Source organism: Rhinatrema bivittatum, chromosome 2, assembly GCF_901001135.1.
Source record: "Rhinatrema bivittatum chromosome 2, aRhiBiv1.1, whole genome shotgun sequence".
In the NCBI taxonomy this organism is placed as follows: Eukaryota; Metazoa; Chordata; class Amphibia; order Gymnophiona; family Rhinatrematidae; genus Rhinatrema; species Rhinatrema bivittatum.
Genome location: NC_042616.1, coordinates 55,210,613 through 55,238,487, shown reverse-complemented (window position 1 = coordinate 55,238,487; position 27,875 = coordinate 55,210,613). Strand labels below are relative to the sequence as shown.

The 27,875-nt window shown below is 43.5% G+C and overlaps 1 protein-coding gene across 16 annotated transcripts in view; it reads right to left on the bottom strand.

Moving 5' to 3' along the window:
• The window catches only part of MAP4 (microtubule associated protein 4), a 456,329-nt gene that overhangs the window by 67,078 nt on the left and 361,376 nt on the right, over nucleotides 1–27,875 (bottom strand). For 11 of the 16 annotated variants that reach the window (XM_029588164.1, XM_029588168.1, XM_029588169.1 and 8 more), the window contains 6 exons: nucleotides 26,739–26,839; nucleotides 24,048–24,257; nucleotides 22,738–22,939; nucleotides 21,457–21,519; nucleotides 15,974–16,290; nucleotides 9,903–10,031 (listed from right to left, as the gene is read on the bottom strand). In XM_029588164.1, coding sequence (XP_029444024.1) covers nucleotides 9,903–10,031; nucleotides 15,974–16,290; nucleotides 21,457–21,519; nucleotides 22,738–22,939; nucleotides 24,048–24,257; nucleotides 26,739–26,839 — 1,022 coding nt within the window. The remainder of the gene's footprint in view (nucleotides 1–9,902; nucleotides 10,032–15,973; nucleotides 16,291–21,456; nucleotides 21,520–22,737; nucleotides 22,940–24,047; nucleotides 24,258–26,738; nucleotides 26,840–27,875) is intronic. The other 5 variants (XM_029588172.1, XM_029588175.1, XM_029588177.1 and 2 more) reach the window with 1 other exon arrangement.

Sequence of the window (27,875 nt, the reverse complement as noted above, 5' to 3'; positions counted from 1 at the left end):
GCAGCATTCATAGCCCACGGGGGGCAGGTGGTGGTTATATTGTGGTCACTGCTATAGGATAACACCCAATGGCTGGAATCAGGATCATCATTGAAGGGTTCTGAAGAAAGGACTGGTGTACGAGGTCCTACAATGGTTTTACATGGTTTGTACTGTACTTTGCTGCTGTATTTTTACATTGTTCTGTATTATTGCATTGCGCCTTACACTTTTAAGGGAAAGGCAAATAAATTAAAGCTGATTGGCTAGACAAGGAGTATTTTGGCTAGGGTGGTGGCCAGAAAATATGAATTAGGAAATCAAGAATAAGGGCTCATGGCATCAGATTGCAGTCCTGGTCCCAACTGAGTTGGAAGCACAAAGGAGCAGAAGAAAACTGCCAGGTTTAAAAAAAAGTGTGGGGCATGGATTAAGGTGAAGGACGGGTACCTTGATGTGTTAGCCAGGAGGAAAAACTTTGAGAAGTAACAGGACACTGGACTAAATGAAGAGAAACTGTAATAAAGGCAATTAGAGACAAAAAACTAGTATGGTTTTCCAGGTTGGTGGTTAAAAAATACAAAGATCAGAGGAGCAGCATTTGGGAAGTACAAGATCTCAAAGTGGAACACAGGGAAGATTATCTAGAAAAGCCACGAAGAAGGAACTGTCAGGACGACAAAAAGGTGCAGACAAATGAAAAACAAAGGTGGCAAGACTTTAGGTTTGTAAATGAAAGGACATGCACAGGTTGGATTAGAAAGAAAAATAATTTTGGAAGACCAGAAAAATGCAGAAACTAAACATTTGTTCAGCAACCCCTGAAAAGGATCCTCTCCTCATCTCCTTTGAAAGGGATTGCAGATAGTTGGCAGGGGTGCATGCCATGCTAGTCAGAGAAGAGGATTTTCAAGAAATAGCAAAACTGAAGTAAGAACATAGGAAATTGCCATGCTGGGTCAGACCAAGGGTCCATCAAGCCCAGCATCCTGTTTCCAACAGAGGCCAAAACCAGGCCACAACCACCTGGCAATTACCCAAACACTAAGAAGATCCCATGCTATTGATACAATTAATAGCAGTGGCTATTCCCTATGTAAACTTGATTAATAGCCGTTAATGGACTTCTCCAAGAACTTATCCAAACCTTTTTTGAACCCAGCTACACTAACTGCACTAACCACATCCTCTGGCAACAAATTCCGGAGCTTAATTGTGCGTTGAGTGAAAGAATTTTCTCCAATTAGTCTTAAATGTGCTTCTTGCTAACTTCATGGAGTGCCCCCTAGTCCTTCTATTATCCGAAAGAGTAAATAACAAATTCACATCTACTCGTTCAAGACCTCTCATGATTTTAAACACCTCTATCATATCCCCCCTCAGTCGTCTCTTCTCCAAGCTGAACAGCCCTAACCTCTTTAGTCTTTCCTCATAGGAGAGCTGTTCCATCCCCTTTATCATTTTGGTTGCCTTTTTCTGAACCTTCTCCATCGCAACTATATCTTTTGAGATGAGGCAACCAGAATTGTACACAGTATTCAAGGTGCGGTCTCACCATGGAGCGATACAGAGGCATGACGACATTTTCTGTTTTATTAACCATTCCCTTCCTAATAATGCCTAATACAGCCAGGAGGGTCAGACAAGATACATTTTAGGATATTAATCTCTGTCCAAGAAATCTCTAATCCTCAACGACTATCTCCTTGATACCAAACCAGATATATGTGCTATAACAGAAACATGGCTCAAACCCACGGACACAGCAATTATAAACCAACTTCCCACATCAAACTACGACATCTTCTCCATCCCCCGACTGAAAAAAAGAGGAGGAGGACTCCTATTTGCATCAAAAAAAGACCTCGGGTTCATCCAGCACCCATACAACTCAGACTAAACTAGAAATGGGTCTCTTCACCTCGGAACAACTACAAATCCTACTCGTCTACGCCCCTCCGGGCCTCCTTGAGACAGACCCCTCCCCCTTAGTAGAGGAAATCACAACCCTCATCAAACTGGACGCTCCAGCAATTATCCTAGGAGATTTTAATCTGCATGTGGACAACCCTACCCCATCATCCAGCTGTGAATCCTTTCTCTCAGCCCTCTCAGCCCTGGGTTTCAAACAATTAGTTACCAAACCCACACACAAAGCAGGCCACACGCTGGATCTTATCTTTATTAACCCAGGCATCAAACATTCTTCACGCCTCAAAAGCAAGAAGGTCCCTTGGTCTGATCACTCACTTATCTCAACCGCATTCTCATTGAAAAAACCCTCCACCTCCAAAGGGCCCTCACCATCTTTCCCATACAGAAGATCCTGCTCTACAGAAGACCTCAGCTCCCACCTAGCCTCTCAACTTCCATCCATTGATCTCTCAAACCCGAACACAGCTCTCCGCTCTTGGAAAGCCATCACAGATTCCATAGCCGACAAGCTATGTCCGCTAGCAACCAAAAAATCACTCCCAAACGCCTCCAAAAGACAACCATGGTTCACGGAAGAACTAAGAAAGCTAAAACAAAATCTAAGACAGAAAGAGAGCGACTGGCGCAAATCCCCAAGCACCAATACACGATCCATCTACAAAGCCACCCTCCATCAATACAAGTCAACTACCTCTAAATCCAAAAGGGACTACTATGCATCCAAGATTCACCACTTAATCTTCAACGCAAAAGCCCTCTTCGCCTATGTCTCCAATCTCACCCAAATCATCCCACAGGAGATTCCCAACGACCTAGCACAATCCAAAGCTGAAGAACTTGCTCTTCATTTTCACAACAAAGTCAACAGCCTTCTAACTCATCTGCCTTCTAATCCCACCAACCCTGCTCTTTACCAGTCTCTTCAACAGTCATCCCTCAACAACAATGGTCTGGAAACACTTGAACCCATCTCTATCTTAGAGATACAAACTCTTATAAGAAGAATGAAACCTTCCTCCCATCCTTTGGATACTATCCCCACCAAACTGCTCCTGGCCATCCCTGACTCCATCGCTAAAACATTGTCGGACATCATAAACTGCTCACTCTCCCAAGGACTATATCCTGACGACCTCAAATTGGCCTCCATCAAACCTCTACTCAAGAAACCCAACTTGGATCATAAAGACCCCAACAACTTCCGTCCTATCGCCAATCTCCCATTCATAGCCAAGATTCTAGAAAAAGTTGTCAATACTCAACTCTCCGAATACATAGAAGAAAACAAAATCCTATTCCAATCACAATACGGATTTCGCAAATCACTGAACACAGAATCCCTCCTCATCTCCATGTCTGACTTCATATTAATGGGCCTTGACAAAGGCCAATCCTTCCTCTTAATTCTACTGGACCTATCAGCCGCCTTTGATACGGTCAATCATTCCATTCTCACTTCCATTCTGGCTTCTATAGGTATCTCAGGCACTGCTCTCTCATGGTTTAAATCTTTTCTCTCCAACAGAGGCTTCAAGGTTAAGATACAGAACAAAGAATCTTCACGAATGGACGCATCCATAGGAGTCCCTCAGGGCTCCTCACTGTCACCTACACTCTTTAACATTTATCTTTTACCTATCTGCCAACTCCTCTCCAACCTTAACCTCAAACATTTCCTCTACGCCGACGACATCCAGATCGTGATACCCATTAAAGAATCCTACACAAAAACATTGGTTCACTGGGAAAACTGCCTCTTCGAAATTAAACATCTCCTGGCTAACCTAAACCTAGTTTTAAACTCCTCTAAAACAGAACTGCTTCTCATCTCCCCAGATAACAATGCCATCTCTAATCCTCCAACTATCCCAACTACTACACAGGTGAGAGATCTAGGAGTATTAATTGATAACCGGATGAACCTTAAAGCTTCCATCAACAGAACCACCAAGGACTGTTTCCACAAACTCCAAGTTCTGAAAAGAATTAGACCACTCTTCCACACTCAGGACTTCAGAACCATTCTACAAGCCATCATTTTTTCTAAGATCGATTACTGTAACTCTATCCTTCTGGGCCTACCTTCCTCCTATACGAGACCCCTCCAGATGTTACAAAACGCTGCGGCAAGATTACTGACAAACTCCAGGAGGAGGGACCATATATCTCCAATCCTAAAAGATCTCCACTGGTTGCCTGTTCACTTTAGAATCCTCTACAAATCTCTTTCCATAATATACAAAACCATCCATCAACTCACCCCACTCGACTTACAAGTCCCATTCCAAATTTATAACTCCTCCAGACCAACAAGAGACACACTCAGAGGATCTCTTCAAGTGCCCCCAGCCAAAACTACCAAACACATTACCTTGAGAGATCGGGCCTTTTCAACAGCCGGCCCCCTTCTATGGAACTCCATCCCACCGGACCTTAGACAGGAGCCCAGCCTCCCAACCTTCAGGAAGAGACTCAAGACCTGGCTGTTTAAAAAAGCTTTCCCGGACACCGATTAATTCTATACAGCCAGATTCTACCACTTCCACATGTAAAAATGTTATTACTAATGTAAATACCTATACCTAATGTTATTCTCTCCCTTTTCTTCTCTCCTCCCAGTTCTATTACCTTGTTATTTGTAACTGCTTCCTTCTACACAAATAGGTTATTGAATTGTTCACTGTACACCCCTGTTATATGTAAACCGGCATGATGTGTTTGCAACATGAATGCCGGTATATAAAAATTTTAAATAAATAAATAAATTAATTAATTAAAAAGCTCTGGAGTGGCCACTGAAGGACCTGCACAACAGCATGCTTGAGTCTTGTCTTTGGATTGGATTAGTTTAATGATTCTTTGATTAGTTACTTTGGACAATAGTAAATACGTATAACACTATACTTCCCATTTAAAAAAAAAAAAAGACCAGCAAAGGCTCTTGCTAAACCTCTTTCTGCTTTGCAGCCTTAGCAATTATAATTCAGATGCCTGTTAAGCTGTTACATGTTAGTGCAAATAAACTTCTTTGCACAGTTTGCTTATTGATGAAGCTATTGATATCATGTGCCTCCATCTCTGTTGTCTCTCTCCTTTCTTGCAAATTTGCTGTCAGTTTCTCTGATTTTCAGCTGGCCCTGCTGGTAAGCAGGAAGCAGTGGGGAGCACTGCCATTCTCTTCTGGGACAAATATCCTCCGAGACAGATCCTTATACACCAGTCTGATAAGTCTGAATATTTGTTCACTATAAATATCTTTCGGGGTGGGGGAAGTATTCCATCCTATAGAGCACCATTGACTTTGGACGATTCCCAAAGACCTATTGGGAGTTATCACCAAGACACTGTTGGAATCTCCTAGGTCTGTCAAACTAGAGGATTTCAATGGAAAATAAAAAGGAGATGTCATAATACCTCTGCATTGCTCTATGTTGATGCCACACCTAGAGAACTGTGCATCTCAAAGATATGGTTGAACTGGAAGAGACACAGAGACTGACAACAAATGATAAAGTGGATGGAACGGCTCCCCTATGAGGAAAGGCTAACGATGTTAGGGCTCTTCACTTTGGAGAAGAGATTGCTGAGGGGAGATATAGAGATCTATAAAAATCGAAGTAGAATGGGTTAAATGTGAATCAGTTTAATCTTTCAAAAAATGCAAAGACTAGAGGACATTCCATGTAGGTACTAAATAACACATTTAAAACAAAATCTGAGAAAATATTTTTTTCACTTAATGCACAATTAAGTTCTGGAATTTACTGCTAGAGGATGTAGTAAAGGCAGTTACTATAGCTGGATTTAAAGAAAAATGTTTTGACAAATTCCTGGAGGAAAGCTCCATAAATCATTACCCACGTAGACTTGAGGAAGTCATTACTTCTTCCTGGGTGTTAGCAGCATGGGATCTTTCAACCTTTTGGGATCCTGCCAGGTACTTGTGACCTGGTCTGGGATTCTGCTTGCTTTCAGACAATTACCCTCACCTACAAAGCTATCCCTTGAGAATCTTTCTAAAGAAAATTACTCCACAAACCTGGGGGTCCCTCAGTTCCTACAGAAGTGTTCGGACCATACATTAAAGACACTGGGATCAAACAGCTTCTCGCTTACCTGGGAAACAGTCTCAAACACTGTGGTAATAAGTTAGAGAGTTTATTATTAAAAACACTGAATGAAAGAGGTATCACAAAAATCTGGCAGAGAAGGAAAAAGGATTACACAATATCTACTGACCCTTGTGCAGGGCCAACCTTTGCTCCTCTGTTTATACTGACAATTCTGAGTATTGTTTGGCAGTCCAACCCCCACCTTTGTGTCTCCCTCTCTCTGCTGCCGTCCATCACTTTCATGGAGGTTTTAGCTGACAATTCACACAGCAGCAGTGGTATCTGGCTCTGCTGAGATTAATCCCTTCAACAGCAGCTGATGGCAACTGTGGAACACTGCCACCCTATAAAATGAGTTTCAAATATCAAAATATTTATAGTCAAGTTACTATTTCATCACAGCAATCCTATGACTAAGTGACAGGCATAATCAGAGTTCGTCTTGAACCTCTCGCACACCAACTTGTTCGGTCTTCACCAGTCCAGTATTTGTCTTAGACCACTTGATCTCTTGGGAATCATAACTTACTTGAAATAGAATCCCCTTACCGCACTCCTGAGAGGGGACATGTTCGATGGCCTTCTGCCGAAGCAGCAACTCCACTTCCAGCTGTAACTGAGTGGACTGAAGGGTTGAAGCTGAAGACCAACGTCCATTGGGTTGGAAGAGGGCAAGAGAAGCACAAGGAGTACATAGGGCACAAATGTGAGGACCCATAGTTTTGGTGATACCAAGACATGCTGGGATGAAGGACTAAACCCTTCTCCCACCAGAGATAGTTGGTCTCAAAATCATCAAAAATTGGTCCTGAGCTTATGCTGCAGCTGCTGCTGAGCCTTTGGTTGAAGTCTTTCTTGCTAATCACAGGAAAGCAGCTGCAGAAGAATCCGAGGAGCTCATAACACTGAAAAGGGGCATCTGTAAGAATGGATGTTTTTAGGGAACATATTGGCTTCTGGCAAGGGTTGGTCTCATCGCAGCTGATTGCAATTGTAAGGTGGATTGATCTTTAAATCAGAGCCACAATCTCAAGCTTTGCCATCCGCAAGACGATCACGTACATCCTCCTGGAGACCCCTTGCTCTCAGCCATGTGAGCAAGACACCCATACTGGCTAAAATCCTGGCGCAGTATTAAAGCTTCAGAAACGGAATAAATGAGATGCTTCTTGCATGCCTCCATGTCTTCCAGTGCTTGGCAGAAGTCAGTCTGCTCTGTTGAATTCATCAGAAGCTTTAGGTTTTGTATGCATTTGTGCAGATGCTACACCATATAGAGCTGGCAAGCCTCAATCCGGGAACTCCGCACTGACCACTGGAAAAACCTTCCCCTCAAACAAAGCAGTTGTTGGGAAGGAGCCAATGCCTTTGGCTCCTTCCCAACAACTGGGCTCCCACAGGCTGTGCTAGAGTGATCACAAATGGACTTAGCATGTTTCAGCAGCAACTCCACCACTCAGTAGTCAAGAAGTTGGGGGACCCAAAACATGGGGAAGCTTGGAGCCTGTATTTTAAATTCAGTTTCTGGGCCACTGGCAGGCACGTCTGCCACATCCTGATCTGGAGGTGCTAAAAGAGCTCATGTACTGGAAAGCCACAGAATCCACAGGTTGTTGGAGAATATGAAGCATCCTGATTACATTGGTTCTCTAATCTCTCTTTCCTGACATTATGTGCAGGGTGTAGCAGCATTGCTCCATGGTGCGATCACACCTTGAGTATTGTCTGCAGTTCTAGTCACTGCATCTCAAAAAGATTTAGAATTAGAAAAGGCAGAGAGAGAGAAGGGTGACCAAAATGATAAAGAGGATGGAAAGATTCCCCAATGAGAAAAAGGCTAAAGAGTTTAGGACTCTTCAGCTTGAAGAGACAGCTGAGAGGTCTATAAAATAAGTGGAATAGAACAAGTAAACGTGAATTGGTTGTTTACTATAAAAAGAAAGACTAGGGGACACGGAAGTTACTAAGTTGTATATTTAAAATAAATAAGAAAATCTATTTTTATTCCACATAATTAAGCTCTGGAATTCATTGCTAGAGGTTATGGTGAAAGCTGTTCGTGTAGCTGCGTTTAAAAAAAAATGGACAACTCCTGAAGGAAATGTCCATTAACCATGGAGTTGCAGAAATCCACTTCCTATCCCTGGGATAAGCAGCATGTAATCTATCTACCCTTTTGAATCCTGCCAGTTACTTGTGACCTGGATTGGCCACTGTTGGAAACAGGGTACTGGGCCTAATCACCTTTGGCCTGACCCACTATTGCAATCTTACTTTATGACAGTGCCTTTGCCATCTTATCCAAGAACTTGAGGAGCAGAGATCTGGAGGAGAAGTATGCTAAGACAAGTCAGGTAAGGATCTGAAGCAATCCCTGTAAAACCTTCCTCCTCTCCCAACCACAGAGGAACATTAAGCCACAATTTCAGAAGATAAAGGGCAACTACAGAGAAGGTTTCTGCTGAGGGGGAAATTTCTTATAAGAACTAATAATGGCGAGTCCGCCAACTCCTGAGGGGACCCTCCTGGATGAAGAGAACCTACAAACTAAAGAGGAGGACTTACTCCTAACTTCAGAAACTCTTTAAAAAGAGAGGCATGCACCAATGTGGATCCTTGGGTGGGGCTACTGTAGAAAACTTTCCATCTTAGGAGAACTAGAGCATTTCCTGTCCAACTGCTCTCCAAGTCTTAAGAAAAGAAAATTCTTCACTTATCTGACAACTGGCTCCCACAGGCTGGGGAAACCTCTGCCCTGGAGACGGATGGAGAGACATCCTCAGCATCACTACGGGCAGACTGAACAGCCATGGAGGAACTCTGTTGTGGCCAGCATTGATGCACTTTGCGCCAGTTATGTCTCCTGCTGCATCCTAATTTCAATGACATAACTCCTGGGCTTATGCATTGTAGCAACTCTGCTCTATCGCGACTGACACCCTGGTATGTTGCACAAAAATGGAAGACTTGTCTTAAGAGTTACAGCTAAAAGTACCTACACACCTTGCAAATATGGAGTATTCAATACTATCCGACACCGACATGAATGCACTTGCAATCTAGAACCATAAATATTTTAATAAAAATAAATGTTAGTAATTTCCCATTGAAAACCTTGTTTAAAAATTTCTGCATATTTGTTCAAAGTCAATTAATGGAGCATGTCATAACTACATTTGCTTTCTAGGCCAGTTTATATTAACCAGTTCATCGACTAAGATATCTAAAGCAGAAGTGACTCAAAGATTTTTATACAAAGAATAGAATTAATATGTTGGAATTTTCCAATGTCCAAATCATTTCTCAGAGCTGGACTTCTCAATTTTTGATTGTCTGATGTCTCACAAGAAAAAACAAACAAAAACAACAACAACCTTGCACAGCAAGAGCACCACCCCCACGAAAAAAAAACAACTACTTCAGTTACTGTGCATCAGGATTTCCTGGCACAAAATCTCCTGCTGATGTGCAGGAAGAGAGACATGAAGCACCAAAGCTGAATATTCACTCCTATGATGTCCAACAACGAATGTCGGTTATAGAAAAACCTTAAATAAAGCAGAATAGCTGAATATTCACTCCTAAGCAGATGGGAAACTACAGTTAAATCACCAAAAGCTTCAGCAGCTCCCAAGCACGGTTTTTAAAAACCTGGCCTATGCCAAGTACACAGTGCACTTATATAGAATATTCTAGGTGCAATCATGCTGAGAAGAACCCAGAAAAGGAAGCATGTTTGGGGGAGGGGAAGTGCAATATGAAAAAAAAAAAAAAAAGAAAAGGGTGAGACAAGACTGAAGGGAAAGTGACTTGTGAAGAAAAGTGTCAGGTCCATTTCTCCTCTCTGGCGAAAGGTCTACAATTTTAAAAACTCACTTTCCCATTGGTCTGTTTTTGTGCACTCTCTTTTGCGACAGCCGTTTTACTGGTGGCTGTTCTAGTTACTGGAAGGGGCTCACACTTGCGGGCCGGGTTAGCTGACTCGGGTTGTTTTGTTACTTTAGCCTAGATGGAGACAAATGTAAAATGATTTTAAACAAGGATACTTCAAAGCAAAATATGGGGTGGGGGGGGAGGGAATAACAGATGTCAATACAAAGTAAATACAAAGTAAATAAAAAGAAAACCAGTGACAAAAAATAAATTAATTAAAAAAAAACCCAGACAGGACGAGCAAACCAAGCAGGCATCCGCTTAGGAGAAGCAGGAGCGCGATGAGGACCCCTAGAACCCAGGTGGGCTACTCCAGTTGGGGTTTTCAGGATAACCCTAATGAATATGCAGAAGAGCCATTTGCACGCAAGTGAGGCAGTGTGCATGCAGCTCATGCAGAGTCAAAGCTGCTTACCTGCTGTAGCTGGTGTTTTGCGTGGACAGCAGGGCAAATCAGCCACACAAGTTGGGCGTGGACATACGACACCAATGCAGAACGTGTGTTCAGAGCTCAGAAAGACCTAAGCAGCCGAGCTCGTGCAGCTGTTCCCACACACCTGACCACCACCAAGAACCATTCAGTTATTTAAACTAGCTAAACTTAATCTATGGGAAGGGAAGGAGTGTGCGGCTAATTTGTCCTGCAGTCCTCGGAGAACACCTGATACAGGTAAGCAGCTCTGCTTTCTCCATGGACAAGTAGGAGCAAATTCAGCCACGCAAGTGGAGACTCCAAGCTGACAGGCCGAGAACGTGTTCAGGCAGGCCGCAGTTTTTACCTGCACCTGGATGCGCATTTTGTGCGTGCAAACCTTACTGCTGATTCAGGAAGGAGTTTTAAGCTCACAAAATGAGGGCAATAAGCAGTACTCCCCCGATGCAGAGGGGTGCACTGGTCTAAATCCTGGTTTATCTTGGAGCTGGAGTGAAGTGTACAGTACTGATCCTGGAACCATCGATGACCAGGAAAAGTTAGATAAGTCCTGTGCACCAGTTCGCGGAGGGGAGGGGAAAGGGGTCCCCTCGCCGGCAGCAGAGCTGCATATAGACAAGTGCACTGGAGCTGCCCCCCCCTCAAACTCTGGTCCAGCGCCAGCACAACCCCCCCCCCCCCTGTGGCCCAAGCTCATTAGCTCCCCCTAGGTGGAGAGGAAGGCTGCCTGGAGGCGTGCGAGCTACAGCTCCAGTGCAGGGTTTAAAGTCACCCCCTCTCCCCAGGTCTCACTGCTACCCCGGGACCTCCTGACCACCGCCACTGCACAACTTCTTCCTGTTCCCTGCCAACTCCCCCTAATTACTTCTGCACCGGTTCTCTCTTCCTTCCTTTCACTGTTGCGATGTGCTAATCCCATTCTCCAGTCCCCTGCCGCCTCCTCCAACGTCTAACGCCCATGGCCGTCATTCTGCCTACCCTCTCCCCCCCCACAACCCCAGAGTGTTAAAATGTTGTATTTATCCTGAGCTGAATGCACATTTTCCAGTCTATGAATTAGCCTGGCATTAGCTTCCTACCTTTAGAGTTAAAAAATGTTAATCTGTGCATGAAGAAACTGAACTTCAGCACACACAGTTTTAATGCACAAGTTAGTTCATCATCCTGTGAGTGCCGTATTGAAATAGGTCTTTAAGTATAAGGAGGAATTGCAAGGTGGAGGGAGAGTTGAAACTCTTAGTTAAATAAGAATGGCTTAGCCAAAGTTAGAAACATTACTATCCCTATGAGTCTTCCTCAAGACGGTAAGCTTCGAGGAAAGGTGGGTATAGACTAGAGGATTAAGTGGCTGCTTTTCAGACATCTTGAACTGAAACTGGATGTGCTACTGAAGTTGCAGTTGCTCCTACCCGATGAACTTTTATTTTATTTAGACGCAGAATTCCAGTATTGGCGCGGCAACAGCAAATCCAGCTAGAAAGCGATGCTGAGTGGGCCTGTTTTCTCCACTGGTGGGCCTTGCTTAACTGGGTCATAAGAGAAACAGGAAAGATTTTCTAGCATGTCTGGACCTGTCCAAGTAGAACAATGCTCTTCTGCAGTCCAAAGTCTGAAGATTATTCAAGCTTTACTGGAATGAGATTTGGAAAAAAAACCAACCCAACACTGGAAGACCTATAGAATGATTTAAATGAAACTGGAAAAGCATCGTAGGTTAAGACGAGTTCTCAACACTACTCTATTTTTGAAGATGCATGTGTGTAATAAGCATGGGCTAGTAGGCAAAAAGGCCTGATCACTCCACATGCTGAGGCTATGGCTGTCAGAAACACTTTGAAAGTCAGGGTTTCTAAGGGCTAAAACGATTCATTGAGAAAGAACTAGACCAAGGTCCCACTGAGTAGGCGGGACTCTTATGGGAAGATGAAGATAGCTGATGCCCCTGATGAAATTGTTACTGTGGGATGACGAAAGATTTAAAATATCTTGGCACTTAAATATACTCTGATGGTGGTGGACTTCAGACAATTTAGGGAGTAAATACTGTAGTATCAGAGGAGCAACTGAATGGATCCTTTCTGAGAAGTGCAACAGATGGAAAATCTTTTCCACTTAAAGCTGTAATAGGTGGTCTCCTTGCCACCAAAATTACCTTTTACTCCACTAGGAAAGGTCATGGTTTATACTATTGCACTTTCAATATCCATGCTGTAGAAACTGATGGGATGAAAGTAGTAATCCATTGTACCAGGGTTAGGAGAGCTAGGAATATTTAGAGACCTACTGGTGGAGTAGTTGCTAGTCTCTGAAGCCATGGAAACCAAAGAAGGGGCTATGAGAGCTCTCTCCCCCTGCCCCTCTCAAATATGGTTGTCGATATGAGAGGAATGGCTATAAAAAGGGAACACTGTTTAAGAAAGCATCTGACCTGGTGCACTTGGTGCTGGTCTTTTCAAGCAGCAGAGAGATGGTTGAACAGAGCTGTAAAGAGGTCTCACATTCCCCAGATTCGAAAAAGGAACTGCACCTTCCTGAGTTGAAGGTAGCAAGTCCACTAACACATTGTGCTTTCCTGGAAGATTAATAGTACTTAGGATGAGCCTCTTAAGATCGCCCAAGTTCATGTTTTGCAGGTTTTCTTGCATAACCTTGCAGATCCTGTTTCTAGTTTGTGTACTATATTGCCACTTGGCTGACCATCTGGATTTGAACTACTGTCCCCTTTAACAATGACTTGAAGAGCTTTGAACATGGCTCTTAGCTCTAGAACACTGACGTGAAGCCCTGACTCTTGAATGGTCTAAGCCCCTGTGAGCAAACCTTGTTGAGATGGGCTTTCCAATCCCGAATAGTGGCATCCATTAAAATTTGCCGAGTTTGTGCAGGATGAAATGGCTGACCAGAAAGAAAGTGACAGATGAGTCCACCACTGCAATGAATGAATGAATGAAATTTGGAGACTGATCATTGGAATCAACATTTCCAACTGATGGCTCACAAGATGTTTCAAATGCTACCGCACGTCCCTCATCCACAGATCTGCCATGGACATGACATGCAGTGGTTGCCATGTGACCTAGCATTTCCATGAAGGTTTGGGCTGAAACCAATTGCTGAGTGGACAAAGTGTGAACTATGCTGTTAATGTATCATCCTTTGAGAAAGAAAAGCTTCCCTTTTCTGGGTATTCAAGTATGCTCCTATGAAGACCAATTAGTGGGTTGGGATCAGCTGGAACTTCTGGAAATTTGTCATGAACCGTAGTGAAAGTAGGGTGTCTAGAGTATAGGCTATTTCGCCTCACTTTTGAGTATCTGCTCGATATTGGCCAATCTTCTAAATACAGAAAGACTAAAACACACTGCTCTTCGTAATAAGGGCAGCTACAACTACAAGGCAGTAGACAAGAGCAAATTCATACTTTTGCTTCAGGGAAAAAATGACAGGAGTCTCACATTGCAGTGGCTGTGGGAGAATAGCTGGGCATACTGCCTTCTAGGTCTTTTTGAGATTCAAGAGAGCATGTTCTGCATAGGTGCCATACGATGGCATCCACTTGAATGGCTGAATCTGCCCCACCTGTCCCCAGAGAAGTTAGGGTTATCCTGAAAATCTGACCATTCGGGGCCCTCAAAGAATGGAATTGTCCACCTCTGCTCAAGAGTCGTTTCATTTTTGGGCAGAGATGGTTAGGTGGAAAGCAATGCAAATGTTCTCTAAACACACTTGCCTCATGTACAGACCTGTGAATGTTCGTTCTTTTTTGTACTACAGCTCTAGACTTTCAAGACCAGTTCAACTGCATTACTCAGTTTTTCCTCACCTCCACCAAGTCTCCATCTCCCACTTCCTTACCACCCTTATCCCACCCTATAATTACCTTAATACTCTATTCCCATGACTGGGCACCCCATTTTACACAGATGCACTTGCAGCCTCTCTGGTCATCGGAAAGTGTAGTATATGTAGACAATTATGGTTTTCAGGATATCTACAATGAATAGATATCCTGAGATTTACATACACTGCCTCCACTATAAGCAAATCTCTCATACATATTCATTGTGAATAGTCTGGAAACCAGATCCATTTGTGGTTCTTGAAGAACAGAGGCAGACACCCCTGGTGCAACAGAACAGCCAACACAACCACGTCCCCCACAAACCTTAAGTTTTCAATGGGCTTGGACGGAAGAGCCCCCAAACCTCCCGTTTTTGCCCTAAATCATGCCATTGGTCTAAACAGCCCATACACACCCAGGTCGGATACTTGATGAGCGAGCAAGTCTCACCATACCCTCCCCTCCTACTCCTCAGCCATTTCCAAACCATGAAAAGCAGATTTATGGTAACAGCCCTTGGTTTTGAGCTTGGCACACCAAGCGCTTTTTTTTTTTTTTTTTTTTAAATTACAGGTAATTTTGTCCATTAAGTTGTTGGGGAAACCAAGCACAAACCAATCAGCAAAAAAGCAATGCGAAAAAGCCACTACCAGATTCCACGCCTTCCCCAATTTTTCTCTACATAGAATGGAGAGCTCGACAAATAGTTAAAGACACAGATGGGGGGTGGGTCAGGAAAACTACCCATGAAGAGGCCTCTACGTATAACATCCAATAAGGAATGAACAAGAACACTATTATAATGAAGGACTCCGTGAGCTCATTCCAACAAAAGAGCACTAGAGGTGCTGGGAGAATGAGATCAGCTCTTGCATTCCCCACAAACTGTTGTGAAAGAAAAAAAGTTAGATGTGCAACAACATAACACTCACACAGATGCAAACCTTTGCATAAAAGTTTTTAGGGCAAATCAGAGGTCAAGAAGTTTTGTTTTAGGTGGGGGTTTATTATATAATTTGCTTGGCCCAATGATTTGTTAAACAGGAAGAGTAACTGACACAAGAGGTTCACCCCCCCCTCCCCCTAGCAAAATAACGGAACAAGCTGAGGATTTAGAATTAGCTCAGATCACTTTAACAAGTTACACTAAGTGCTTCCACTCCAATTTCATTTAAGAGGACATCTGTAAACAAAGCCTGCATTCACTTGTCAGGGGAGACCTGATTTTGGACAGATTGTAAAAAGCCAGACCTCCCCCCTTTTTTAAATATGGGACAATGACTTCGATAGCCCTACAATGCACATGGCTGGGCTTCTGACAGTTACAGGCACGCAGCACCATATACAGGGCTACCAAGACACTGCTGTAGGCATTTCTAAGTAGAAACTTGATTTATAATGTTACTGTGCAGGTAGAACAGCACATTGAAAATATAAAAGGAACTAAGTCTCCCTCTGGAGATTGCAATACTAATTTTTTTTTTTTTTTTTAAGAAATCTGTCATCCCATAGAAGGATATTTAGCAGTGTCAAGACTATTTTCAGAATTTGAGCATGCAGACTTTAGGACTCTTAGGTCATACCTAAAAGTTAGTCTGATTATATATGCCTTACTGCACAATACCAATGTAGGGACATACAAGAAGCTTGCTTTTTGCCTAGTGACAAACAGCAACGAAGCACCACCACACGAAGGAAGGGAGAACATTCTGAAACATCAAACCAAGTCCTGCGACTTACCTTGCCTCCGCCAGGTTGGTGCTTAATGTTGTCCGTGGACCCAATTTTGGAGCGGATGTTCTTCAGATCTGGAGGTGGTGCACTGGCTGGGCGAGTCTGCTTGGGCACTGTGCTGGGTTTCGGTGGTGGTGGGGCTCTAAGGGTTGATAGTTTTTTGGTGTCTGTGGTAGAGTTGGAGGCAGGTTTTGCTGGAGCTGGCTTCGAAGACTTGGGACGGTTAGCGACTGCAGTGGAAGAGGTGCCACCTGGAGTAGTTGGGGTGGTAGCGTTGCTTTTCCCAGAGCTCACAGGGCTAGTTTTTGGACGACTCAACTCGGCTGCAGGGGAGAGGAAACCAGCATAAAAACCGATAAAGGCCAAAAACTTCCTGGAAACCTGAAGCAAGCATTTTACTGAACTTGTGATCCTTTAGTAATTTCACATACTCCTAGATATTTCTGAGCACAGCTAATCTGTTTCACAATACAACTTGAGTGAAGCTAAAAAAAAAAAGCAAAGTTGCTTACCTGCAACCGCTCTCTGTAGCCAGCAAGATGAATCTGACATACATGTGGGCAATCTCATCTGACTGCGCCAGGACAAACAGCTCTCCCGCAGCTCAGAACTAGTTAAGTTCTGAGTTATGAATGACCTCTCCCACATGTAGCATTCCCCAGAGCCTTCTCACTTTAAAGTTCAAATTCAGCTCTCAGGGAAGTGGTTAAGAATTTGATTCATTCTATGGTCCTCAAAAAAAAAAACCACCTGTTACAGGTAAACAACTTCACTGTCTCTAGCAATCAGAATTATGTAATCAACTATAAGTGATCTGACTCCCACGCTGAGGGTTGCTCCAATATTTGAGCAAGTTAATTCAAAACTGAGGAACAATTTGGTTTTTTATAGGAATTAAACATGTACAGATTCTTCAGTACAGCTTGACCAAAGGAGCTGGTATTTGGTCAACTAGTCCAGACAATAGTGGGAAGTAAAAGTATGGATCAACGATCATGTTGCTGCTTTGCAAATGCTTTCCAATGGCACAGATAGGAGGAGAGCAACTAAGGTAGTGGGGCTTTATAGAAAAATATCTGCTTGAGTCTAACAGAATTAGCTGGAGGTTGCTAGCCAGCTGGCTGGCATAGGTTTCATTCCAGCCATACCTAGCCATTTACAATCAAGTGAGTTAACAAGGCTTTCCAAACCTGTCCTGGAGACCCCAGGCATTCAGGATATTCACAATGAATATGCATTAGAGATTTGCATATCATGGAGATTCAGTATATGCAAATTTATCTCATTCAGATTCTTGGAAAACCTGACCAGCTGTGGGGTCCCCTCGACAGATTTAGGAAGCCCTACCCCAAGTCTCCTCAGATAGTATGAGATCTCGTTTACAGTCCAGAGTATGGATAGCTTGCTTGCAATGGTGAGAATGAGGTTTTGGATAGAAGATGGGCAAAAATTTCCTGGTTGACTTGAAATGTTGACTCCACCCTTGGCAGAAACTTTGGGAGGGTCTGAAGGACTACTGTGATGGAATTGAAATGTTTGGTTAACAAGTTACTCATGCTTGAAAGCTCACCAATTCTTCTTACAGAGGTAACTGCTATTGTCTAGAACTTTCTAAGTCAGGAATTTCATGGATGAAAATTCCAGGGGTTCAAAAGGTGGCTTCAAAGGTTGAGAAAGTACAACATTCAGGTTCCATGGAACTGATGATCTTTGAACTGAAGGTGTTATTGAGAGAATTCATGAATCTCAAGCTGACTAGGCACTGGGAAGCCCGGGTTAGTTCTATTAAGTCATGATAGGCTGACAAAGCACTTAGATGAACTGATGACTTCTGAAGACATGATCATGACAGATGTAAGTACTGTGCTAGGGTGACACTGAAAGGGCTTATGGCCTTTAGTGGAACACAAGGAGAATCTCTTCCACTTCAAAGCAGAGAACTTTGGTGATGGCTTTCTTGCTGCTACAAGAAAACTGCCAGCTTTAGGGAGGATAGTAGGCACTGCTCCATTTCCAATCAGACAAGGACTTGAGGTTGGGATGCAATAGTGTTCTCAGATTCAGTGATATCACTTCTAGAAATACTGGAAGTCTGCTAGCTAAGAGGAAGCCAGCTTTGTTGCTTCTGATGCAGTGCTGGGATGATCACTGTGGCTAGCCTTGTTGGGAATTTCAGCAAAATGTTTGCTAAGGGAATTGAAGGATAGGCATCCATTTGATGGCTAGAGCATCTGAAGCTAGGCAAGCTACTGATGGAATTAAAGGATGCTTGCTGTTTTCAGATCCCCATTTCTAGAACATCTGTAGTACTCCTGAGTCTAAGGACCATTTGAGAGGTTTTAGAGTCCTGAGTTAGTCTGCCGACTGGTTTGGATTCCCAGGGATATGCGCAGCTTGCAGAGTTATCTGGTTGAGGATTGAAAAGTCCCATATTTTTGCCATCTCTCAGATGAAGGAACCTGCCCCTCCTTGGTTTGACCAGTACTGAGTGACCATTTTCTGCAGAAAGCTTGGGGAGGAAATAACTTCAGATGAAGAAATATTCCTTGCTGGAAGTGGGAAGAGATCTGAAGGAATATCTGAGGGAACGTCTTCCTCACGAAGAGAGGAACTGGAGGCTTCAGAGTGATGCTCTGCAAGATGTGCAAAAACCATCTTGAGATTGAGCAGAGAGAAGAGTGAGGCAATGAATCCTCTTTCGAATCAGACTGTCAGAGAAAAGTGACACTACTGGATTCTGGGATGGCAAAAGGTTTCTGTGCCAAAGTCTGCAGAGATTGGATTCCAGGCTTCTATGGCGCTGAATAGATGGAATCTTTATATATAGTTTGAGATTTTTGTAGTATCCTTTCACAGAGTCATTAAACAGAAATGAGTAAGGATACTCCAGCAGTGGAAGAGAAAGATTCATTGGCCACTGTCACCAAAATCATCGTGGATGGAGGGCACACTACAGGTTCTTCAAGATCAAGTATCTCCAGGACAGCAGTGTTGCACGAAGAAGAAAACTCCCAAGTTCTGTGCTGTAAGAATCCTGGCACTAAAGTTGACTGTGCAGGCTGATGCTCAGCAGAAACGGTACATGGTGCAGGAGAGAGGACTGCGCTGTGGCACTGAAGAATTACCTGTGCGATGGAATCAGCGCGCCCATTATGCTTTGCTGTACTATGAGAATGAGGCTTAGAGGTTTACTTCAATTTATGCTTCACTGAGTCATGCTGCCAGTGCTGGCCTTTGGGCAGGGAGTGTTGGGTGGTTGCCCGGGGCATCGTGAGCAGCGAAGCACCCTGGGCATTGCCAGCATCATCTATTATGCTGAAGAGCCACAGACAGATTTTCACCCAGGGCGCCATTCGCCCTAGAACCAGCTCTGCATGCTTCTGCTCAGACTGGTGTGACCATGCTGAAGAACCAGGCACCTTTAGTTAAGTCTCGGCAGAGACTAGCACTTGCTCCAGAGAGGTATGGTGCTCCTCCTTTCAGACAAAGGGACCCTTGAGGTCACTGTATGACAGACAGGATAGTAGTACGCAAGGAAGCGTGCCTGCTTGATCATGCAAAGTCACCTGACTTCTGTGCAGAAAAGCTTTTGGAAGCTTTAGGAGCTGTTCTTCAGTTTGTAGTGTTCTCAGAGGTGGTAAAGATAAAGGTCTTCTCACGCTCTGGGACATGCTTCCGCACAAAGCAGTTGAATTGCCTGTGTGTAGATATGAGGCAGATTTCATGGCCATCACTGCTCGCCATTCTTTGGCTGCATATGGGATGTCACAAAATTCAGGCTCATCAGCCATGGCTCTGCATTGAACAAACATTTTAGTACAAAAAAAAATTAAAAATTTATCACTTTTTTTGTATTTAATAGGAGAGTTTCGTTTCAGGTTTGCTCAGGGACTGCTTGTGCATGGGTAAGGCCAGACATGCTCAGAGCTTTTCATTAGTTCTGAGCTTTGGGAGAACTGTTCCATCCCAGCATGGTTGGGTAACGTCACCCACCCCGTGTAGCCGATTACCATCCTGCTTGCCAACAGAGAAAAATACCCACACACACACACACATTACCCTGGATTCTTAAGGTAAAATCAAATGTAAAGTAAAATTAGTTTTAAAAATATGTATTGCCGCGCTTTCCAGCACTAAGGCCTGCATCTCTGCTGCAGCAAAAGGGTGGGGAGGCAGACCTATGTACTAATTACAGACCTATTTCCCTCTTAATCAGATACAAAAATCTTGGTAAAAAATTCTAGCAACAAGGATTGAAAGTAGTTTTCCCTATCCTGTACATCCTGAGCAAACTGGGATTTGGTTTTTTTTTTGTAGACAAGTCTCCTGCTAATGTAAGAATTACTGCACATTACCCATGCAGTAAGCAAGGACAAAGTTAGTAGTGGCAATGTTATTAGATGCTTAAAGCATTTGGCAGAATGGAGCAGTGTTCTCTCATTTTCTAGCCTCCATGACCTTTGCTGATAACTTTCAAGAGTGGGTAAAAAAGTTGTGGTGCTGGTGAATGGCAGAAGATCAGATGAGCCTGGCTTCTAGAGGGACAGAAGTTTTCCCCTGTCCCCTTTGTTTGCACTAACCATAGACCTTTATAAGCCTGTAGGCCATGTATGAATGATATTGTTCTGGGCCCGTCCAGTGCCTCAGAGGCACCGCTGGATTCAATTCCCCGGGCAGCCGGGGATGCTGCAGAGACTGTGCTCACAGACCCTGCAGAATGGGATGATGATTAAACTCGCAGTCAGGGGCACAAACTCTAAAAGGGGTTTAACATGAGGCATAACTACTAAGGGCGCAGTGAAGGGGATGCCCAATTAGAATTGATATCCGCTGTTTATCCATGATGAAGTAATGGCTGTAAGCTTTTGAAAACATTTTATAAAAACCGAAGATGGGGGAAAAAAAAAATTAGATCATATGGCCTGTCGAGAGGGTAAGTTGCTCATGAACCCTGCACCTTTTAAGTATACCCAAGGCTTTCAAAACTGGAATCAGTTCTAGCCTTAGAGAGACCTTTGTTTTCAGTGTATTTTATTTATCCTGGGAATTTCAATGCCATAACAAAACATTACTGGAAAAAATGACATAACAGGAAAAAAATCATAATTTTTCCACTGAGTTTTTTTTTATAGCACTGAAATTTTAGGATAAAAAACCCCAAATACTGAAAATGAAGTTCCCTACTTATGCCAAAAGAAATACAGTAAGCTTCCAAAGCAAGGCACCACTGATCTTATTTGCACCGGTCACCTTCCCATTCACACAGTCCGGCTACAGCTGTGGCCATCCTCCAAGCATGTGCCTGGTATGTTACCCAAACATGGATATTCCCCCCACCCCTGCCAATGGCTGTGAGCACTCAGCTGCACGCATGATATCCAGATTGGGAACAGGGCCTCTTCTCAGCCCACAGCCCTGTTTCAAACCGCATTTCTCAGAAGGGTGGTGCAAATTTGAAAACAAGCGAATAAGACATTAGCAGCCGTTACCTGCTGAAGACTTAGTGGAGACCGGCCTTTTGGTTTCTGCAGGCTTCACATCAGTCTTGATGGCTGAACAAGGAAAACAAGATGGGCAATCTCATAACGAACTGGACTTCTAAAATAAGGGGTTTTTTTTCCCTTCTACACAATGACTAATATCTGCCATCTGTGGCAGTGCCAATACACATTAATGCAGTCGGGATGGTCAACTACCGAAGTTGCATCTGAAATCCTGCAGGTCCTTCAAGGCTTCTCTCATTCAGCCTACCCAGCTAAGCAGGATCGCAATAGTTCCCACTTCAGACTGGACTAATTTTTCATTGGTTTCTTATGAATTTAGGGGGTTCAGAGGCACCGGGTTCATGGCTCTGATGTCAAAGCCCTCCAATTATCCACAAAACAAGTGCGGCACGAGTAGGAGCAGTGCACACCTCCCCCCCCCCCCCCAGGATGCCTATCGCAATCTCTCACCCTTGCTCGGGAGGGATCACCTTTATGGAAGGGTAACACTGAATTAAGTCTAAGGAATTAAACTGCAACCCTCGGTTGACGCAAGCTCCCACTGAGCCGGAAGCCCAAATGACAATTTACCAGTACAAAAGAAAACAAAAATTTTTTTTTTAAATGCAGTTTGTTCAAGCTGGATGGGAAATTTGGATTTCTAATTTCTCATCTGCTTTGGGTGAAAGTGAAAGAAATGTTTTCAATTTTACAGTTTTTATACACCCCCTCCCCCCCCCCCCCAATTCTGAAATCTGATTGGCAGGGGCAGAGAGGGGAGGAGCTATGTCCTTCCAAATTTCAAAAGAAACCTCCCTATCCCTAGATCTAAGTCTGGTAAGGCAATTCAGCTTAGATATCCCATCAAAATAGTGCCTGTGTCACTTTCCAGTAGGCACTGCCTGGCATGCGCTTGTACATTAACAGAACTGGACAAAGATGGTAAACACTACCACCTAAACACGACATAAACCATATGCAAGGTTAACTGTTTAATAAGTAAGCATCCAGATAAAGGGGGAACATTTCCAATCCTCTTTCCCCTGTGAAATTAACAAATTGCCAGTCTGGGTCAATGCTGCTCAGAACACTGTCTCCAACTGCAAGCCAGCAAGCGGTGTACAGAGGAGTGTGCTCATTTATTATGTGGGTTGTCTGATCACTGAAAGTCACAAGGCACAGCAAACTACAGCATCTTGAGTCGAAAATTACTGGGTTTAGATTTTGTTACATTAATCCAAACATTGCAAGAACACGGAGACAGCCTGCTTCGTTATCCATGCTTACATGTTGGTCTCTTAGAAGCAGAAGCCATAACTGGTTTTTGACCAGACCCAGTCATGGAGGTACTGGTGTCAGCCAATGCAGCTGCCTGTGTCCTTGGAGTCACAGGGCTGGCCTTCACGCTAGTCCCAGGAGCTGTGGTAGGCGTTTTGGAGACTGGCGTTCGCTTCTCTGGACTCTTTACGGGACCTTTTGAATCTGCAATCTTAACAAAAACAAAAGCTGAATTACAATCCTATGGGCAGGCCACCTGCATGGCTTGCACCATAACCGGTGGAGTGGAGTGAGCTAGAACAAGTCTACTTGAGTCATTGGGTGAGAATTCCCAGGTACAGGAGCCTGGAGCTTCCTACCCTGAACATTAATGCTCAAGGGATTTTAGTTGAACCTCCCAAAGATGTTATAACCTAGCTGAGGGTTGGCCCAATGGCTTAGTTTGAATGTTATGTGCACTGCCATGTTGAAGGCCCCCCCAGTTTATTCTCTGAATTGTGTCTTCCACTCCCCAGCTGGCTGGAACTGGGGTTGCTCCGGAGGCAGCTTCACAACTCCCGGGCCGCAGGGAGTCAAGTCCATTGCTTAAGAGCGACCCCTGTCGGCCAGATTCATGGACCATGATTGCAGGGGTCCAGAAGAACTGGCTCAAGGCCAATGGCTATAATGACCAGAGGGTGGGAGAGAGTATAAAATGTAGAAAGTATCCCTGGTAAGTCGTGAGGGCAGGCTCATGGCACCAGGATCCCAAGCCCTGGTTCAGATTGAGCTGGAAGTACTAAACCCGCAGGAGGAAGTGGCAGGTTTAAAAATGTGTGCGCGCTACGGCAATTGGATTAAGAGAGACGGCAACACAATCTGCTTCTGATGCACACTGGGAAAAATCCTGCCTTCGGGATCCAGTAATCTCCAGCCCGGCGTGATATTCCAGTCACCGAAGAGCTCTGAAACCACGGAGGTTCAAAGCATCAGTAAACCTGGCAGGGCTGCTTGCTTGGGGTTCACTTTCCAAGCAAAAAGCAGTACAAAGAGTTGCATTATGTTTGACATTTCACTTTTACAGAGTAACCAGCCCCGTGGATTTTTAAGTACTTATGCACCAATAACTGCATAGAAAAACCTCCACAGCCCCAGGCAAGAATCACCTCCTCTCCCCTTCCCCCGACTGTTTATAGCTGCTTGGTCTCAACTGCACCTCCCCGTAACAACGCAGGTAATCCTACCTAGTAAACGTGTTGTGACTGACCAGTACCATTTTTTACTTCTAGCAACATTCGATATCGGGGTGGCTAAAACATCCCTGTAAACTCCTTCCTTACCTTTGCTTTCAGGTCTCTCGGCGTGGAGGAGAGCCGAGTAGTGCTGGAGAGAGGGCGCTTGGGAGTGGAGCTAAGAGCCGCAGCGGACGGGCTGGCAGGTTTTTTGGTTTGGGTAGGTGTAGTGGCAGAAGCTGGCCGCTTGGGGCTCGAAGTAGAGAGCGGCCTGTTTTTCACAGGCGCCGGCTTGGCGGATGGCGTGACCGTTGAAGGCTAAACGTTTTCAAAAGCAACAAGGGAAAAAACGGCACACACGTACACAGCAAAACACAAACAAACAAAAAAAAAAAGAAATGAAAGCATGTTTGAACATAAATTGTAGGCAGTACAGAATAAAAATGAACCGAGCAAAAAAAAAAAAAAAAAAAAAAAAGTGCCACATTCTGTTTTCTGAGGTAGAGTTGCTACAAGCTGCAGTACCTTTTACTGGGTCAACGTAAGTACCACCCAAAAATTATACTGAACATGATGTTCCAGAAGAGACCGCTCCCTACATGGTCTTCAACATTCAGTCACAGTATAATCTCTGGGCAATTCTTACTCTGCTCCAACGAGAGGGATCCAATCTAATCCAAGATCAATATCGTTACTGGAACCCTACCCAACAGGGAAAAAAGTGGAGTTTATGCCTGTTTATTGTGAGGCATTTTGTTTGGTGTGTCTTGTGTGCCTATATATATTTTTTATTTTATTTATTTATTTATTTTAAGTACTTTGCTTAGAGCAGCTGTGATAAGCAAATAAAATTTTAGTAGTTCTTCAGACACAATGAGAAAAAAACAATTTGGCTCTGAGGGGGAACAATTATTTTTTTCTCTTTTGAAAGTTAGAGGTTTTTGTGCTCATGAAAGAGAAGGATTGATAGCATTTAAGACCCTATATAATTAAGTACACAAGCAGCAGCTTACGCAGACATCCTCGCCCCACTATCAATGCACCTCAAGGCGCGCTTCCACCTCCCGCAATTTCCAGGCACGGGTCCTTCTCGCAGGCCTTTAACCAACTGCTGTTTAATTCTGGGATGTGGAGAAAGGTTTACTAGGATCACGGATGAAACCACCAAATCTGAGTGTCTGATCAGGTCTGATGTCAGACACTGTGTGGCTACTGAATGAAAGGCTTAAAAAAAAAAAAAAAAAAAAAAGACTCTGGATAGACATTTTCAATCTTGTATACTTTCAGAAAATGATCAAATCTTGAACATGGTTTAAAAAAAAAAAAAGATCTAGGGAAACCTTAAATAGTTCTATATCTATAAAGTTTAAAAAGGGGAACCCTGTGAAATGTATCAAAAGCGAACACAGCCAAGTAATAACATTCACCCAGCATAAAACTGCTATACTCTAGTGTTTCCTTCAGCAGTTTGTGTGTGAGAGCAGGTGTGCCGCCCATACCGCATCTAATTTCTTGGCTAGGTCATCTCAAAGGGCAGTAAGATGCCGAGTGAGAGAGAGAGAGAGAGAGAGAGAGTCCTGAGAATCTATTCCTAGCACAGCTATTCCTAAGGAAAACCGTCAAAGAATTAAACTCACTCAAAACAAATTTAAATTCAGACAAGGCTGTATGTATTGATTTTGAAATGGTGCCCAGTGCGCCCTGGACGACAGCTCAGTTTTAAACAGCCAAAGGGTCCTCCCTTCTTCGTGGGCAACGGGACAAAGCTCTAGCATATATATAGTCTTGGGAAATGTAAATGCTGGGAAATAAATTGAAGCCTCTTCCGAGGGTCCTCAGTCCCCCTTTAGTATTAAGCCGTACCCATAAGAATGGCTAAGTCCGGCATCTTGTATCCTCGCAGTGGAACCGGAGCCACATAACATTTTTTTTTTTTACCCATAATTAAATATTAAATTAAAACAGTAACACATATGATTATCCCAAAATCATAAATAGTAACCCCAACCCACTTCTCATTTAGAGTATATTATTGACCTATGTAACCGTATAATATTGGCACACTATGGATAACTTAGAAACCAAACCAAACCTATTTCGTGCCGAAATGTAAACCGTTGTGATGGTGCATTACTGAACGACGGTACAGAAACATTTTTAAATAAATAACCAGAGATCACCTCTGTGCTCCCCTATCACTATCTGCATTCTTGCATCTTAGGCTGCAACACCCCCCAGGGATCCACTAAGCTGAAACATCAGCTCCTCAGACTTGAGGACATCTGGGATCCACTCAACATTTCAGCCACGGAATTGTCTTCAAGCGCACAACTGGTATCGAACTTAAAGCAGTTTTGTGAACGGATGCCGGAGCTTAGCTTTCACTAGAGAAGGGAATAGCCAAGGAGCAGGGATACAGTACCAGAGAAAAGGCTTTTACAATGTAATAAAGATTAAATCTTTAAAAATGCTATGTATAGTAAAAAAGTGACATATGGTAAACTATATATGCCTTTTGCCATTAGATAAGAGCTTAAATGTACCTTTTGCTACTCCAGGCTGAAAATTAAGATCAGACTTTACAGTTTTAATACACCAGATTACAAGATCGCCTCTATCTCCCAACCCCGACTGCTTCTCCAAGATGTCTCAGGCTATTCTAACACTGTCTGGGCGATCCGGCCTCATTACCCATCTCAGAAAACAGAATTCTCTCATCGCTCAGGAAGCAAGAGCTTGCAAGCAGGAATGGAGAAATGCAAAATCATCTTCCACCACGGCCCCAAAACACGAGCATACCTTGGCTTTCTTCTCTGGGCTTGGAGGGAGCTCTTTTTGGGGTGGAGCTGTGATGTCTGCTCCTGTGGTACCCTCATGTGGTTGTAACGTCTCAGCTTTTTCTAACGGACAAAAAAAAACAAACCAAACAGCTTTTATCAATTCTAGGAAAATTCATAACTAAACAGTAGGCAAAGCACCTAATTCTAGATTTTTTTTCTATTAAATAAAAATCCCTATGGCATTAAAATCTAGTTTAAAAAAAAACTTTAGTCGACCTGCAAGATTCTCCAGCTAAAAATGTGTTTAAAAGCTCTACCCTCCCTGAACAGGCTGATTTCATGAACCTGATGTGGTAAGAATCCACTCTCAAGATGAAGCGGTTATTTAAAAGGAGGGTCTCTGTCTGGGTGACCGGCAAAGAAAAGCAAACTTATCTAGTTCCTGACAGGAGGCGGCACATAGGCAGTTACATCAGGCACAGGCTCCTGGAAGCATTGACTAATGTGTGGGCAGAAGGTGCCAGTACTGCAGGCAACTTCCTGACTCTCAGGTCCCCCCCACTCCCTACCTACTGCAAGTTTCTTCAACCCAAACCTCATCTCACACCCAATATGTGCGAGAGAAGTTTACCAAAGGAATTGATGGGCAGGAAACTTTAAATCACATCCAGTACGGATTGAGATACATATGATTAAAGCAAATGCCAATTGAATGCTGCCTTGGATGACAGATTATCCAAAGCAGCGGTACATAAATATTTAAATTAAGTTAAAATCAAGGTAGGGGAAGCCATGAACCAGCTGCACTGGAGGCTTTGAAAGGGTACAAAGTGTAGAGTATGGCAGTGCTGCGCTGGGAATAGGGTTTAAAAATAAAAACCAAAAACCCCCACACCATTGCACCCACAGCATCAATTAGGTACCCAGAGGACTTTGGCTGGCTTTAAAATATATCAGTTTCACAGATTAAGGACATATCAAGAACTGACCTAGATATATTTTTTTTCTTCTACGAAATGAAGCACTATCAACATATCAAAGTGCAACCTTGCATTATCGTCACTAACTTTATCCTCCCCACCGAAGGATCGAGTTTTCACAAGTTAGCTACATCAAGTGCATTTAAAGGAGGATGGTTCCAAGAAACATGCCCCTG